The sequence below is a fragment of the Sesamum indicum genome, linkage group LG7 (genome assembly GCF_000512975.1).
Source record: "Sesamum indicum cultivar Zhongzhi No. 13 linkage group LG7, S_indicum_v1.0, whole genome shotgun sequence".
Taxonomy (NCBI): Eukaryota; Viridiplantae; Streptophyta; class Magnoliopsida; order Lamiales; family Pedaliaceae; genus Sesamum; species Sesamum indicum.
This window is the reverse complement of record NC_026151.1, coordinates 2,372,857-2,390,690: the sequence shown is the minus strand read 5'-3', so window position 1 is coordinate 2,390,690 and position 17,834 is coordinate 2,372,857. Positions and strand designations below refer to the sequence as shown.

At 41.7% G+C, this 17,834-nt stretch overlaps 3 protein-coding genes across 3 annotated transcripts; 1 reads left to right on the top strand and 2 right to left on the bottom strand.

The window, feature by feature from the left end:
* LOC105165962 lies at positions 9,909-12,741 on the bottom strand. Its single transcript, XM_011085122.2, has 2 exons — positions 12,119-12,741; positions 9,909-10,498 (listed from the first exon to the last, which is right to left on the bottom strand). Exon 1 carries the CDS (start codon positions 12,600-12,602, stop codon positions 12,126-12,128), a length of 477 nt encoding a protein of 158 aa, XP_011083424.1. The 5' UTR covers positions 12,603-12,741; the 3' UTR covers positions 9,909-10,498; positions 12,119-12,125.
* Positions 12,765-14,722, top strand: LOC105165963 (pentatricopeptide repeat-containing protein At1g20300, mitochondrial). The gene has a single exon (XM_011085124.2). It carries the CDS (start codon positions 12,895-12,897, stop codon positions 14,515-14,517), a length of 1,623 nt encoding a protein of 540 aa, XP_011083426.1. The 5' UTR covers positions 12,765-12,894; the 3' UTR covers positions 14,518-14,722.
* Positions 15,543-16,927, bottom strand: LOC105165961. The gene is made up of 2 exons (XM_011085121.2): positions 16,775-16,927; positions 15,543-16,007 (listed from the first exon to the last, which is right to left on the bottom strand). The coding sequence occupies exons 1-2, from the start codon at positions 16,878-16,880 to the stop codon at positions 15,868-15,870; spliced, it is 246 nt and encodes an 81-aa protein (XP_011083423.1). The 5' UTR covers positions 16,881-16,927; the 3' UTR covers positions 15,543-15,867.

The window sequence follows — 17,834 nt, the reverse complement described above, 5'->3', positions numbered from 1 at the left end:
ATATATCTCTCTCCAGCAAAAATACTGACTTGAGTGTCGGAGAGCCCTCGTCGGGAAATCTCCCGACTGGCTTAACCTTCTTTCTGTGTTCTCAGGAATTGTCCCGGAGTAAGTTCAGATCGAGGATCGAGGTCGCGTAACACGACCTAGGCTCGGAGGAAGTTCCTTGGACAGTTCATTTGGCGCCGTCTGTGGGAAAAGTTTTTAAGAACATGGAAGGTGAATCAGGCAGAAATATTCTAGGATTGGACACAGCGATGGGGACTACGGAACCCATCATTCAATTGACGAAACTGGAGCTACAACAACTGATGGAAGAAGCGGGACGAAAAGCTATCGTGGCATACGAACGTAGAACAACCACGCCCATCGAAAGAGGTCCCCGGAGGAAGCTATTCGAAGAAAGAGAGCCAGAAAAAACATCGGGAACAGGTGGAAAGGACCAGAACAAACGCCTACCCTCGGAGGTGGGTTCGAGCAGTCGAGACAAGAGCCAGACTAGGGGGCCTGCGATCTCGCGTGCCGAGGTCGATAGCGTATCGAGGTAGATCGTCAAGTTGGGAAAGCAAATTGACGAATTAAAGAAGAGGGGGGAGATCGTGTCACAACACAGAAACTCGCCATTCTGCAACCAGATTTTAACGGAGATCGTACCCCCGAACTTTAGGATGCCCGATCTCCCTAAATATGATGGGACAAAAGATCCATTGGAACATCTAGCGGCATTTGATATGGTAATGAACCTTTACGGACAATCGGGCCCAATTAATGCTAAATTGTTTGTTACCACTCTAACAGGTAAAGCCCAAGAATGGTTCATCACTCTACCACCTGGAAGCATCGAGTCACACGAGCAACTCACGCAAAAATTTTCATTCCATTTCGCCAGCAAACGAAAACAGAAAAGGTCTGCGACCCACCTATTCACTATAAGACAACAAGACAATGAAGCACTAAAAAGTTTCATGGGGCGTTTCAACAATGAGACGCTGGAAGTGCCGGATCTAAGAATCGACATGATAGTGAGCATCCTGATCCATGGATTAAAGAAGGGAGCATTTGCATCTGCATTAGCACGCGACCCCCCGTCGAATGTCGAGCAGCTCATGAGCATGGCGCAGAAGTACATAGATGAGGAGGAAATGAACGCCTTGAAAGATGGCGAGTGGAGAATCGATGTAGGAAGAGATCGAGGGCATTATGAGAAGGAAGAGCGACGACCAATGCATGAACGGAATAGAGAACAGTACCAGCGCAAATATCACAAATACACACCCCTCAACACAACGAGAGCGAAGGCGTTGCTCATGGTCGAGAGAAAAGACATACTCAGATGGCCAAAACCCACAAGGGTAACCCCAGCCAAAAAATATTCAAGCAAGTATTGCAGATTCCATCGAGAACGAGGCCATGATACTGAAGAGTGCTACCAACTTAAAGACGAGATCGAATGTCTCATTCGCCAGGGGTACTTCAAAGATCTAATAGCAAGAAATTATCAGAATGAAGGTCGTAAAAGTAGATCGCGGAGTCAAGGAAGACAAGCAGAAAATGGTATAACTGCAGGGCATGATGTTCGCGAAAACGCTCCTGTAAAGGGTGTTATACACACAATAGCTGGAGGACCCGATGAAGGGTACTCAAGGAGAGCTAGGAAAAAGATCGAACGGAGAATGGGTACAATAGCCAATAGACAAATCATGAACATATCACCAGAACTCGATATCACCTTCGGGGCCCAGTACTTGAAAGAGAAGATTGGGGATGACAATGACCCAATGGTAATCAAAATGGACATAGCCAACTTCACGGTCTATAAAGTCCTGGTGGACAATGGGAGCTCGATGGATATTATCCTTCGAGAAGTGTTGATCAAAATAGGCCTAGGCGACACCAGGCTAGGCCCTGTGAGGTCGCCGCTGGTCGGCTTTGGAGGAAGCGAGGTGGATTCGTTGGGTACAATCGAGCTACCCGTTTCCATTGGTGACGAGCCTAGAAGGAAAACACTAATGGTAAAATTTCTCGTGGTTGAAACTCCTTTCGCTTATAATGTTATTTTGGGTAGACCTGGGTTAAACAGTTTCAGGGCCATCGTATCTACCTATCACCTGAGGATGAAGTTTCCCACCCCTGCTGGGATAGGAGAGGTCGCCTGCGACCAGATAGAAGCCAGACGATGCTACAATCTCTCTGTGAAGAAAGAGACGGTGGATAGGAAAAAGAAGTTTGGGGAATCTTTAGTGAACAAGAACGAAGAAAGGATAGCGCCTATTGATGAGCACAAAGAGATAGAGTTAGTTCCAGGGGACACGTCGAAGACAACAAAAATAGGTTCAAGACTGGATAAAGGACTCGAAACAATGATGATCACCTTTCTGCGCCGCAACCTTGACATGTTCGCATGGAGCCCCTCGGATTTTAAGGGAATCAATCCGGAGATCATCGTACATCGGTTAAACGTAGACCCAAGTGCTCGATCGGTTCAACAGAAGAAGAGAGCATTTGGGATCGAAAAGAACCGTATCATCCAAGAAGAGGTAGGTAAACTACTGAAGGTTGGATACATATCTGAAGTTCATTATATGGAATGGTTGTCGAACGTAGTAGTAGTGCCGAAAGCGTCTGGGAAATGGAGGATGTGCACCGACTTCACGGACTTGAACAAAGCGTGCCCGAAAGATCCGTACCCGTTACCAAGGATAGACCAATTGGTTGATGCAACAGCAGGATTTGAATTGTTTTCGATGATGGACGCGTATCAGGGCTACCACCAAATCTATATGGCAAAAGAGGATCGTATCAAAACATCTTTCGTGACTGAGCAAGGTATATTTTGTTATAACGTGATGCCGTTTGGTCTAAAGAATGCAGGTGCTACGTACCAGAAGCTCGTGAATAGGATGTTCGAAAAACAAATAGGGTCTACAATGGAGGTCTACGTCGACGACATGCTGGTCAAAAGCCAGCGATCCGAGAAGCACCTGCGCGACCTCGAAGCTACCTTTGCTATAATGAGGGCGTATGGAATGAAGCTCAACCCGATGAAATGCACCTTCGGAGTCGGAGAAGGGAAGTTCTTAGGCTACATGGTGAGTAGTCGAGGAATTGAAGCAAATCCTGAAAAGATCGCAGCAATCCTCGAGTTGAAGTCGCCAAGCTCGATAAAGGACGTCTAAAAGTTAACTGGTAAGATCGCATCCCTCAGTAGATTTATTTCTAAATATGCGGATAGGAATTTACCTTTCTTTAAAGTATTAAGAAAACCGAAAAACTTTGAATGGACTGACGAATGTGAACAAGCGTTCAACCAACTCAAGGATTACTTGAGAAGATCACCATTGTTGGTAAATCCTCGACCTAAGGATACTTTGTTCTTATATCTGGCTGTATCCGAACACGCGGTAAGTTCGGCTCTGGTAAGGGAGGAGAACAGGATCCAGAATCCAGTTTACTACATCAGCAAAATGCTGCAAGGGGCTGAGTTAAGATACAGTATGATCGAGAAATTGGTCCTCGCTTTGGTAGTTACACCACGAAGATTGCGACCATATTTTCAATCGCACAAAATTACAGTACTGACGAACCAACCACTCAAGAACATTCTATCTCGCCCCGAGATTTCGGGTAGATTGGTGAAATGGGCAATAGAGTTGGGGGAACACGACATTGAGTACCAGGCTAGGACTTCTGAGAAAGGCCAAATCCTGGCAGATTTCATGATGGAACTATCAAACGAGAATACCCCAGAGAACGGATTATGGATGCTGCACGTGGATGGATCGTCAAATGCTAGTAATGGTGGTGCCGAAATTCTAATACAAGGGCCCAAAGGGGTAGAGATAGAGGTAGCAGCAAGATTGTCGTTCCAAGCAACTAATAATGAGGCGGAGTACGAAACGTTGATCCTAGGATTAGAACTAGCCCATGAGGCAGGAGCGAGAGCCTTAGAAGTACATACGGATTCTCAGCTGGTGGCGATGCAGATCGAAGGGCGTTATGAGGCAAAAGAACGAGCCATGTCCTTGTACCTCAAGAAAGTGAAATCGTGGATGGACCGATTCGACAAATGCACTATCCAGCAGATACCAAGAGAAGAAATGACAGAGCGGACTCCTTATCCAAATTTGGAGCATTATTATCCGGTGTAAAAAGTCGCAGTATCACAGTAATGGTAAAGGAGCAACCAGCGATCATCGAGACGGTAGAGATAAAAGCCGTAGAACAACCCTGTACGTGGAAGGATGAATTAATACTCTTTCTCAGCAAAGGAATCTTGCCGGAGGATCCCGCGCATGCGAGAAATATAAAGCTGAAAGCAACAAGGTTCACTATGATCGAGTCGGAATTGTCCAAGAGAACACCCGAGGGACCTCTTCTCAAATGTTTAAACCATGAGCAGGCAGAGTACGTCTTGAAGGAAATTCACGAAGGTAGTTGCGGGAATCATTCAGGGGCGAGGTCGCTGGCACAGAAGGTCGCTAGGCAAGTGTACTTCTGGCCTACCTTGATGAAGGATGCAAAGACACTGGTGCAGAGATGTGAGAGTTGCCAAAAGTTTTCTTCTCGTATACATGTTCCCGCTACGCCTTTAGAACCAGTGCAGATCACATGTCCATTCGATCAATGGGGGATCGATATATTAGGACCCCTACCTCCCGCCAAGGCCCAGAAAAAATTCATCATACTTGCAGTCGAGTATTTCTCCAAATGGGTCGAAGCCGAAGCAGTGGCTAGGATATCAGAGAAAGAGATGATTAACTTCATTTGGAAAAATATTATCTGTCGGTTTGGGATTCCCAGGGTACTGATTTCGGATAACGGCACGCAGTTTCAGGGTAAGGAGATCACGAGTTGGTAAAAAGAATTAAAGATTCGGCAGAACTTCACATCGGTCGGTCATCCCCAATCGAATGGGCAAACGGAGGTGACCAACAGAACTGTCATGCAGTATTTAAAAACCAGGATCAAGTCAAAGGGATCATGGGACGACGAACTTCCAAGTGTCTTGTGGGCATATAGAACGACCTCGAGGTCGTCCACAGGTGAGAGTCCCTTTTGTTTGGTTTACGGTTCTGAAGCTATTATTCCTGCAGAAATCGGTGAGGAAACTCAAAGGATCGCACAATATGACCCGGAGGAGAACGACTAGGCGAGGGCTTTCGACCTGACCATAATAGAAGAAAAGAGAGATGTTGCATACGCCAAGATACTCCACCATAAGACCTTGATGATGAGACAGTACAACAAAAGATTGCGACCGAGAGAACTCCAAGTAGGCGATTTGGTCCTTAAAAAAGTCGAAGTCTCAAAACATGTAGGAAACTGGATCCCGAATGGGAAGGCCCTTTCAAGGTGGTCGAAATCTGAAGAAAGGGGTCATATATATTACAAGACACCAAAGGTCGAAATCTCCCACGACCTTGGAATATTCGAAACTTGAGGAAATTTTACGCCTGAAAAAGGCCGAGTCACAGAAGCTTGAAAAAGGCCAAGCAAGGATGCGACAGAATAAATTATGAATGCCTGAAAAAGGCTAAATAATGTAATCGGATAGGACGATCGTATCAGCTACCTGAAAAAGGTTAAATAAAATCGCCGATCGTAGACAAACGATCATGTTTACATAAACGATTGCCTATTTGCAAAATAAGTCAGATATCTAAGCAATAAGCCTGAAAAAGGCTCGCAATACCCAAGAGAGAATACAAATGCAAGACCTGAAAAAGGCCATGAGTTCCATCATTTCAAAAAAAGGCTCGAGTATTCAAAATGAAAGTATAAATGCAAAATATTACATGTTCTCGATTTCATCTAATAGAATAGCGAATTCGTCCTCCCCCTCGGGAGGACTATCTTCTTCAGGAAATGGTTGCATATTACCATCTACACCCGGGTCGAGCTTGGACAAATCAAAATCAGGAGCATATCCTTGCAGAGTAGATACTTGAGCCTTGCACCGCTCAAAACCTTGTACCAGATAATCTGCAGCTCTGATCTCCAAAGCAGTATCGAAGGCAGGGGTTTTAAGGAAATCACAAGCGCCTTGAATGCGAGCTTCGCGAATGCGATTCGTAAAATCGTTCGAGCTTAAGAACTCCTCGCGACCCTCTACTTTCCCCGCCGAACGACCAGCTGTGAAACCGGCCTCCCTGCCCAACTCAGTGGCCTTCGAAACTTCAGAGGCCATCTTCTCCTCCAGCTCCTTAACTCGAGTCTCCAGAAACGCACGCTGAGTCTCCAAACTCTCCGCTCGAGCTGTAACCTCCTCGATTTTGATCCGCATATCGTTATTTATGCGTTCAGAGGTGAGCTGGTTTCTCCGAAACCCAGCACACTTCAAAGAGAGGCTACGGACAAAATTGGCAGCCTGAAAAAATAATAAATACAGGTCAGAAAGAGATGAATAGAAAGATATGCAACACAAAACAATACCTGTATGAGTGAATGAGCAGCATGCTCCTCCAAACGAGTGAAGGGGCTCTGGATTAGGGCTGCTTGATCGTAAGGTAGGCAGGTCGCATTGTATAATTCCCATGATTCCTGGCCAGACTGGGACCCCAACACCGAACTATTAGGGGACACATTCCAATCTGGGACAAACTTCTCTCCAACCTGCGCGGCCGCGAGATGATTAGGAGCTCTAAGGTCCTCGCGAGCCTTACGCCAGCATTCCGAGATATCACTTAACATCTCCAAACCCCGGCGATCCCCCGGAGCAGCGGACACCGACGGCCCCATGGCTAACGATTGAGTTCGAATTCTTGTATTGGGCCCCATGGGGCTCTTGCCCCTTCTCCGGCGACGAGTTAGCAGACCCCCTGGGTTGGATTCATCTGTGCGGGAACGATTGGGTGATTCTGATCCCGGTTGGACATCTCGGGGACGAGTGCGCGATCGAGTGTCCTCACTTCCTATCTCGATCGGAGGGCTTCTAGGTCTCGAACCCTCCGGAATCATGGAACCCTCGACAGGATGAGGAGAGGTTGCGGATGAAGGCACAACAGGTGCAGCTACCTCTGCATTCGATCGGGCTCGGGCAGCTCAAATTCGTTGAGTGAGGCGAGCCTGGCCAACCATGTCGTCTACAGTTCAAGAAGGCATATGGTTAATAAAACTTTCGACCTTTAAATGATGAAGCAAAAGAGAAATCTTTCACCTAAGGAGCCCTCAACCGGAATAGGAGCAGGAGAAAGATGCGTGAGTCGGAGGACTTCCTCTACCAAGATTTTCTTCGGATCGTATCGATAGGAGGAGAGGCTTCTAATCTGATCACCTTCTAACCTACCCCCTTCGACTACGGGTCTGGGTTTCTCTAACACCCATTCGCAACAAAAGGGCCACCCTCGACCAGGAGGAGGACGAACGAAAATATACCTCTTTTTCCAAGGACCCACATTGGAGGTAAGGGGGGCAAAAAACCTACATTCTTTGCGAGCGGACAAATAGAAAAAACCATTATCTGCTGATCTCGCCGATGTGGTGAAGGAGTATAGGGACTAGAAATTGTCAAAACTAGGCTCATAACAGTGAACCCTCATTATGATGATAAAAATGATTATGTGGCGGATCGAATTTGGCGAAAGTTGCATAGGGCATAATTCTAGACGCCTGAGAATTTGGGAAACATAGGGGGCAAGGGGCAGCCTCAAACCCGCATCAAATGGTTTAAAGATAAAGAACAGAAACCCCGAGGAGGGCGATGCATGCGATCAGCGGAATTGGGGATCACGACCTCGAAACTAGGAGGAATATAGTACTTCTCCCTTATCAGGTGAACCTGCCGCATAACTGTACTAACTATGTTCTCCCATGGTCTAGACTCAGGAGCGATGATGGGGGCATTATCAGAGCCCGATTCAGCATGAAGGGCGCGATGCGACTTATGCCCTAGACGGACCTTCATCGGGTATATAGGGCTCAATCCTATGGGAAATGGTAGCGGGAGAAGAATGAGAACCAGAATCAGAACTAGAAGAAGACATTGTACCTGGAAATACAGAAGATTGATGTCTGAACAACCGAGGTTAGGCAGAGACGATGACTTGAAGAAGAAGATGCCGGTAAAACTTCGTTTGAAACACGTCTCGATATATATGGGGAAGAGGGAATTTCAATTTCAAAATTGGCCGCACTTTGAATGACGTGTGGCATCAGGTACCTGAAGAGGCTCTACCGCTATGACACGTGGGTCACCCTTACCGAGGTCATTAATGCCCTGAAAACTATTCGATTTCTGCATGCTATTTGACATTGCGTCCAGAACTGCGGGGGCTAATGATCAGGGTAAATTATCCTTATACCTAATTGGGGATACATCACAAATGATGATCGGATATAAATCGGAATTATCTCCAATAAAGGGGACAAAATCCCATTAACTGCTCCCCAGGAGGAATTTATGGACGCTATAGTCATGGGATATCAAATTAGCTACAATTTGGGTTGCATGACTTGGGCAAAATCACCACATATCCGCACTTACCAGTTTAATATTAGATGGGGCTATAAATATCATTTAGAGAGCTCCTGACCGGGTAACGTTAAATTCACTCTAGAACTACTTTTATTCCATATATCTCTCTCCAGCAAAAATACTGACTTGAGCGTCGGGGAGCCCTCGTCGGGAAATCTCCCGACTGGCTTAACCTTCTTTCTGTGTTCTCAGGAATTGTCCCGGAGTAAGTTCAGATCGAGGATCGAGGTCGCGTAACACGACCTAGGCTCGGAGGAAGTTCCTTGGACAGTTCAATATTCACGCGTTAATAACTTAATGCATACGAGAAGGTATATTTTCATCTTTATAAGGATAATTTAGTCCCAAAAAATTATTTAACCTTCAATAAGTTAGTTTTAAGCCAATCAAGAATAAATATTGATTTTCATTCAGTGTTTTTTTTTTTTTTTTTTTTTTTTTTTTGTTAATATCAACAAATTCAATAAATTTTAACTGATGAAAGGACTTATTTATTAGATAAAAGTAAAGTTCAGAATACTAGATGTAATTTTTCAAATTACATGAGGTCTATATATAATTACGCCAAATTTTAAATAAGAAAAATGTAATTATACCTTGAAAATAACGTACTATCTTACCGGCTCAATCATTAATCTTTTGTATAGTTACATGCATGTAAAAAAAAATTTAAGTATTAATTCTTTAATATAATAGTATACATTTTATTATCATTATGGGATATGACATCACTAATATCTTCAATAACCTTATATTTAAATAAAAAAATATATTGAAAAAATAAAATTCTCACTTTAATCAAATAAAAAGAAAATAATTTGACACCATCAAAACAATTTCATCAATTTAAACAAACATATTTTTATTTTTAAACACAAGTCTATACCAACATTTTCCACTTAAAACTAAAAATTAAAAATGAAAACAAAACTAAATACACTTTTACGATTAATAAATTGAAAGCTTGCAACACGTTTTTTCAAAGTAAAATCATAAAATCAAGATTTCAGAATAATCCGACCAACCTAAAACTTGTTTTTTTGGTGAACAAGTTGACCTCATTCAAACTTGATTCTAATGCTGGCTCTTAAATTAAAACATTCATCTTAAACTCAATTACTCGACTTATTAAGTCGTAAGAAATCCATATTTGTAGAGCAATTAATAATAATTGAATAAATGTTTTAAAAGGCGAATGAAATATATCAAGAAACATAATAAATATTAATATTTAAAAAATCAGTTAAAATCATCAAAATTCTATTATGAAAATCGTCCAAGTAAAAAGTTTATTTATATTGTTCATTGATATTTCGAAATCAACCAATGGACAATATAATATCCTGTACCCTTCTAAACCAATGATCACTTTCGAAAACAAACAAATCAATATTTTTAAATTAATCAACAATTTTGAAGCAAACAAATACTAGTATTAAAAAAGTAAACTAAATATCTATATTCATGAGATCCAAACTCACGACAGCGGAGCAACTAGAAGGGATGCTAAAATCTATACATGTATACTCAGTCGCAACTCCAAAGACCAAAACATTCCTCCCAAATGCTATTACAAGAATCTCATGGGCTTGAAGAGCTCAGTTTGAAATTCACCTTAATCCTGAAAAAGATGACCAGGAATGCTGGGTTCTACTCAGAATTGGCTTCGCAAAAGCCGCGGAGTTTATCAACTATTGCACAAGATGAAGTGCTAGCATTCTACGGAAACAAGAATGAATTAAGATGCAATGGACTTTCAACAAAAAATGTTTCACTTCACATGTAACAAACACAGCATGTGGAAGTTTAAGTAATATTACAAACATTAAGTGATTGTCAGAACCCAATAAACTACCTAGTATATTAGTATCATTGTGGAGTCGCTTGGAACTTTACATGCAACTAACTGCGGCGTTCTTCTAGTATTGACTAATTAGTAGTGCTCAGCTCTTTGATGTGATTGCGCCACCAAGCTTCTGAATTTGTGTACAAAAGGTTCGTTGCCTCCGCCTTCAACTTTTTTAACTAAGATGATCAACATGATTCAAGATCACATGTATAACGAACTAGAAATAAGAAATTGGAGAAAGTATGCGAGAGGAAAACATGCAACAACGCAACCGTTTCGTAGATTGTGTACTGTGTGTCACTAGTAGCATTTTTGGCGTCATCATTAACTCATCGGAAATCTTGATACTCATCCACACAATTTTGAGTTAGTAGACAAATACCTACTTTACAGGTTCTCCCAACAAAATGATCATAAAGGATAAACTATTTTCAACTTTCTCCAACACCAACATGTATCATCGTAAATGATATGCCATCTAGCAACTCACAATTTTGCCTTTGTAACTGCCAAATTGATCATGCTACCCACTACTGGTTCCCTGAATCACTCAGACACTCCTTTTTTGGAAGTGAAGATTGGGCAAACATAGTAGTTTCAAATTTTAAGGTTCACTTGCCAAGTTGCTACCTGTTCAAAGGATTACTACAAACTCCAGTTACAGCCATCAGAAATCAGTCACTTCATCTCAATTTGCTGCAAGTTTTCATTCAGACATCTGAAGCATTACAACTAGGAACATAGGCAACAAAACCAAGTATCGACCATAGATGGCTATAATCGACATGCCCACTTCACAAGAGAGCTGTAATGCCAATAACAGGACAAGATCACCTCCGAACAGGTGGCACAGCACCCCTACCAGGTGCAGCTCCACGACCAGCAGCCTGAGCTCTGGCCGCATTGCCACAGCATGTCCACGTCCTACTCCAAGTCATCAACCCTTGCCCTTAATCCTAGCTTCCAAGAGCTTAAACATGGGCGCATTTTTAAGCATATCAGGAATTACCATTAACCCGACTTTGCTGCCTCTAAAGAAAACATGCTCATGTTGTGAGACCTTACCATCCTCTGCAGTATAATTGATGTTTTCTAACTGGCAAATCGAATTATCCTCCCACTTGACCATGCTTTCGCAATACAGTTCCCCACTCTTCAGCTCTCTACTCCAATGGATATCTTCATTTCCGCATAAAAGTTCATTCTAGCACTAGCCTCTAGGTTTCACATTTATATACTACAAAGATTTTTATTGTTCTATATCAATATATCTGTTTCTAAGAGCACTCCTAGCTACTACCCTGAAAATGCACGAGCAATCAGAAAATCGTAACCCTGAAGACCAATTCAAGTATTCAACAATTCATGCAATCCATTTTAACAAGCCAAGACAAAAGAAAAAAATCACATAACCTGGAAACCAAGTTTCACATGAATCTACATCCATACATAAAATGATTATTCATGGAGCCGTGACACAAGAATATGAACAATTGAGCAAATTTCCAGAAGTTATCATGTTTAAGATAAGACATTGCAAAAGAAACTGAAAAGAGAATCGCATTTAAATTTTCAGACACCATTCAATAATACAGGAAGCTAAATCTTGTGGAATTACCTCTCCCGAAAAAACAATTAACGAATTTTATGCTCGAGTACTTTAGGACCAAATCCTCATAATCGGAATTCACAAACATCTACCGTATACAAATCAAACAGGAGTACTTCAAATTCAAATTTCATAATTTGAGCCTTTCTGCTATGCAAAAAATAGAAAACGAACTGGAAACAATTACCGAAAAATCATCGCCGACTGAAATCATTCCTTTCCTTCTCAATCTGCTGTTTCTGCTTCTCCACTAGCTTATCAAGCGCTGCCTGCACCGCATCCCGCCCTCCGATGAGCAACCGGGTTATGACTTCAGGGTCTTTCTCGAACCGGGATTCCTCAAATTCCTTCCGCGCATTTTCCCTCAAAACGTCACGCCACAGGATACCTCGAGAGTCTGGCCACATGAAGAATCGCGTTGCCCGGATGATGTCCCGATATAGGCTCAACGCCTCACGCCGAGTGCTGGTGAGCCGTTGCCGAATGAGAAATTCGTTTTCGTCATCATCGAGGTGCTTTTTATCGTTCTTAACTAAGTGTCTGTCCAGGAGCTCATCAATAGTGTCCGGCCCATTGTGTAACAAACGGCACCGAAGATGTGGGAGGGATCTGGTAACCCATAGGCGGCGCACGGCGGTACCGATGGCCGGATTCTGGAGTTTGGAGGTCATTTTCTTTTTTCTTCAACTCTACCTTGTTATTCTCTTATTTGCAGACTCTTTGGTTCAGTTCCATTTCTGTCTGGAAAGTTTTGGGTTGGGTCGTCTGAATATGAACAATGATAATATTGGATTGGGCCTTGTAGCTCATTTGTGTGGGCCCAATCTAAAATCTTAAGCCCTAAAGCCCATTATTCAGTGGGTTTATGCCGAAGCTTCTCTGTTCTTCCTTGTCACTGCAATTTACATCTCCCTCTCCTACTTCTCCACAGTCCAGCAGAAGCATAAGCAGAAGCAGCCTCCAATGGCGCTTGCCCGCTCAAACCGACGCTTAAATTATACCCTACGTTTTCTTTCACCTCTGTGCAGAAACGACGTGAATCCCTACTCGTCATCCTCCGCCGCGATCGACCATCAACTCGACGTTGTTATAGGAGAGGAAGGCGACGAAAGACCCTCACTCCTCGCCGCTGAGCTTTCCCACGCGGAAACACTTGTCGTTGATAAATTTTATTCGTTAATTAAAGACCATCACCGCAAGAACCCCAACCTCCACTTAAACCCTAAAGACTCGCTAAGCCCTAATGTTGCTTTCCCATCTCTGTCTTTTGAGTTCTCGAATATATCCGCTGTTCATTCTCCATCCCCTGACGTCGTCCGACATGTGATAGAAAAATGCGCCGCCCCCCGCTACGGTATTCCGTTCCCGCAAACCCTCGCCTTCTTCAACTGGGCCATGTCAACGTTGGAGCCTTCGCTATCTCTGGAGCTGTTCAATGAAATGATCGATCTTTCTGGAAAGGTACGCCAATTCGATGTCGCCTGGCATTTAATTGATTCAATGAGAACGCAAAATATGAAGATTCCTTTGGAGACGTTTTCAATTCTGATTCGACGTTATATTCGGGCTGGGATGGCTGCGGAAGCGGTACACACTTTTAATCGGATGCAGGATTACGGATGCGAACCTGATAGGAAAGCTTTTTCCATAGTGATTGGCATGTTGTGTCGCAAACGACGTGCAACCGAAGCTCAAGCGTTTTTTGATAGCTTGAAGGATAAGTTTGAGCTCGATGTTGTTGTGTATACGAGCTTAGTGCATGGCTGGTGCCGGGCAAGTAACATTAATGAGGCGGAGAGGGTTTTCCGGGAAATGAAGATGGCTGGGATCAAACCGACCGTGTATACTTATACTATTGTGATTGATGCACTGTGTAGATGTGGGCAAATTACGCGTGCCCACGATGTGTTTGCTGAAATGATTGATGTGGGGTGTGAGCCAAATGCAGTTACTTTCAATAATTTGATGCGGGTTCATGTTAAGGCAGGGAGAACTGAGAAGGTGCTACAAGTATATAATCAGATGAAGAGGCTTTCTTGCGAGCCAGATGTGATTACATATAACTTTTTGATTGATGCTCATTGTAAGGACAAGAATCGGGATGATGCAATTAAAGTGCTTAATTCCATGATTAAGAAAGGGTGTGCGCCGAATGCGTCGAGTTTCAACCCGATCTTTAGATGCATAGCTCAAGACCAGGATATCAATGCTGCTCATAGGTTGTTTGTCAAGATGAAGGATGTGAAATGTAAGCCTAATACGGTAACATATAATATATTGATGCAGATGTTTGCTGAATCAAGGTCTACTGATATGGTTATCAAACTCTGGAAGGAAATGGATGAAACTGAAGTAGAGCCTAATGTGAATACTTTCAAGATTCTTATTTCAATGTACTGCTCGATGGGGCATTGGAACAACGCCTACAAATATTTTAGAGAGATGATTGAGGAGAAGTGTTTGAGACCTAGCCCAAAGGTCTATGAAATGGTTATGCAGCAGCTGAGAAAAGCAGGTCAGCTAAAGAAGCATGAGGAATTAATGGAGAAGATGGTGGACAGGGGATTTTTAACTCGCCCACTGTAGGAATAAACTGCACCAGTCCTCTAGTAGCTTAGCAGCATGTTGTCACATTGAAGATAAAAAAGATGATGCTCTGTAGCAAAACCACTGGTATCAAGCTACAAGTTGTAATATTGTCTGAATGTATCAGAGACATGTCAAGCTGAACTCCGCTGTTGGAATATTAGAATGGTAGTATGAAAGAATTAACTTCATGATGTCTGGGAAATACTCATAAGTCGAATATTTTAATGAAGCATTACTAAGCTTGTGCTTTTAATATGTCAAATTATGCTTGCAGTTAAGGTTTAGCTTGGATTCGAGTATTAGGCCCTATCTATTCTTTTCTAGTAACTCTCCAGGGACCTGTTTGGTTCATCACACACTTAGAAGTTCAATTCATCTGAAGAAGAAATTGTTCTGACATTTTGCTGCATCACTATTCGACACGCGAGATACAATAAAACATCTATCTGTCTATGTGCATCGTTAAATGAAATGATTTCATTACTTTTCTTAATTCAACATATTTTGTTAGCTTCTATGTTGGAAATGGTCGTGACAGATCAATGTTCTAGTTTCTTGACTCCTTTCTGGAGATTTGCTTACCTTGATAGGACTTTGCAGTTTAATTCATTTGCACATTTGTTTGTCAATAACTCCTTGTCTCAGGTGAGCAGTGTCTCATTCAGCTTCCTTGATATTACCAAAATAGATACATGCATGATGCTACTAAGAGTGACTGGTGATTGCTGGTTATTGATCCTAAAGCCTATCATTGCCTTAAAGATCAATGACCATGGAGTAATTGAAGTATGACTGTTCGAGGATTTAAAAAAAGCCGCGGTAACAGGAAGGGTTTAATCATTTTCAAATTGAAGCTCATGAACTTTTTCCTCTTCCAATGAATCAACAGGGCAGATCAAAATGGTGTAAATATTAATCAAGCTGAGCCAACTCAAACAACAAATATTTCACATCTTTAGTGCCCTAGGGCAAAAGATAGCCCCAGATATGATGAAGACCAAGAACCACTCAGAATAAGACAGATATCCATTCTTTAGGACATATTGAAAGGGATGATAGCCATTGAGAGCTCACAGTAATTCTGTTACAGTCAACTAAAACATTTCATATAAGAAAAGGGCTCTACTACAATACAAGAACCGACAGCAATGCCTTATTCTTCTGGTCAGGGTCAATTTTTTGGCTAATTCTACACGTGAAGTCTTCATTTTGAATACCTATTTAACAATGTTCCTTTCTGATAACGCATTCACATCTGCGTAAATAATATAAAACCTTGCAAAAAGAATTTCAATGTACATTAGGCACTAGACGTAATGAAACAAACAGACCAAATATATCTGGTATTTAACGTCCTTGCATATCAAGTGTCTCATCCAACCGCTTTAATCTCTCCAGTCCATCACTGATCAAGAATCTAATCCTCTGTTTGTCTCTGCAAGACCTGTTGTTTTCCATTTCTTGTCTAATCATCAGTCTCAGTTCATCTGAAACACAGCATTTTAAAGTTATAAGAAACAGTACATGTATAAGAGAGGCATACCACACACAGAAGATCTGTTTTGGGAGGTAAACCCAAAATACCAAAATAGAGGCATGACAAATATGATGATCTATCCATAATCAACAAGCAGAGTGAAAAAAAGGAAAGTGACCAAGACGACAAGACAGGATTTTAACTATATCCAGCCACATAACCTCCAGTTTTTCCGAAAATAAAAATGGAGAAAAGCATCAATTTGTAGCAAATGCTAGTTTGCAACACCGCATGATGCCTGTATAAAAAATAACTTCCTACAAGAACATGGTAGAATATGATAGATGCAAGCATCATTCCAAGTTCCCAACCCCAACTGTAAGTTCAAACATCAAAAGACCTAATCCTGATGGATACTTGATTATCTGCTATCACTAGTTTTCAGAAGTTCCCACAAATTCGAAGGATTTTTATATCTCACACAAATGCTACAGCACATTCTTGCAGCTTTAATTTATTCAATAATCATATAACTATAGTGCAGGAAACTCATAGCTGTAAAATTGGTAACAACAACACTATGATTGCAAGTACACAGCTAAACTGGAGCACCGAGTTTATCCAGTCCAAGTTCAAGTTCTCACCCAGGTCACCATTTTCGTTCTGATTTTTCGAGTTTGAATAATAACATGAAAATACACATTATCCACCACGAATTAACAAAACAGAGCACATCGCGCATTGAAATTCAGCGAATTAAAGCCACAAATACCTGACCTTTAGAATCAGCAGGGGCTCTCCTTGAAATCCTGAGAGCTTGTCTGTAGAGCTTCAGAACCCTAGCTCGGAGAAGGAAATCCTGCAAATCCAAGGCCACAACCATCACTTGTTTCTCTCTCTTCAGTTTTTTCACTTGGCAAATGGATTTACATTCCACAAGTAAAAAAAAAGAAGAGTACAATTTGTGAGTCCACTGGGCTCCGTCCAGCCCAACAAAGCCCACTTAAAAAGAAAAAGAACAAACAAGGCAGTCGGGCCTTTGATGATGGGCCGGGCTAAAAACATCAATAGATTTTAATTAATTAATTAATACTTATATTTAAAGCAAAATAAATATTAATTTTGAATTATTTGTAATAAATGGTACAAGTAGAACATGGTCCACGCAACTGCCACATTCATTGATCCTTATCACTTAGCAGCTACAATTGTTACTCGGAAATGGTCCTAATTTCTTCTCCTTGCCGGCAAATTCAATAACTACATTTTAATATCATAAAAAGAAATGCTTGGTTTTCTCCCTTCCTACGTCACAAATTGTCCCTACTTTTGTGTTGACCTCTACTACGTACCACCAACTTTATTAATGTCAAGACACTTTTAGTGACTAATTCAAAGAATCAATGACATTGTGAGCCTCATCCTAAGACAAAACACCAATCATTCCTCACTTTGCTCCAAATTATCATACATTTTTAATCACATCAAATACAGGCTTGAAATTTTTAGTTAGATTTTTACAATTTGAAAAAATTGCTATTTTTAATCCTATATATGTTTTGTGGGATTTTAAAAATCGTCTCAAAACTCAACATATTTAATTTTATAAATAACGTGGAGCATAGAACCAAATGTGTCGAGTTTTCTCAATTTTGAGACCATGTTGAAATTTCCGTAATGTAGATGGCTAAATGTGTTGAGTTTTTTCAAATTTAAGAATTTTGAAAATATCGTAAAACAAATGACTAAAAGTATTGAATCCTCTGTCTTATTTGTCCCTAAGTTAATAATTAGTGAAGCTGAGGTTTTATGACTAAGAAGTCACGGGTTTGAATCT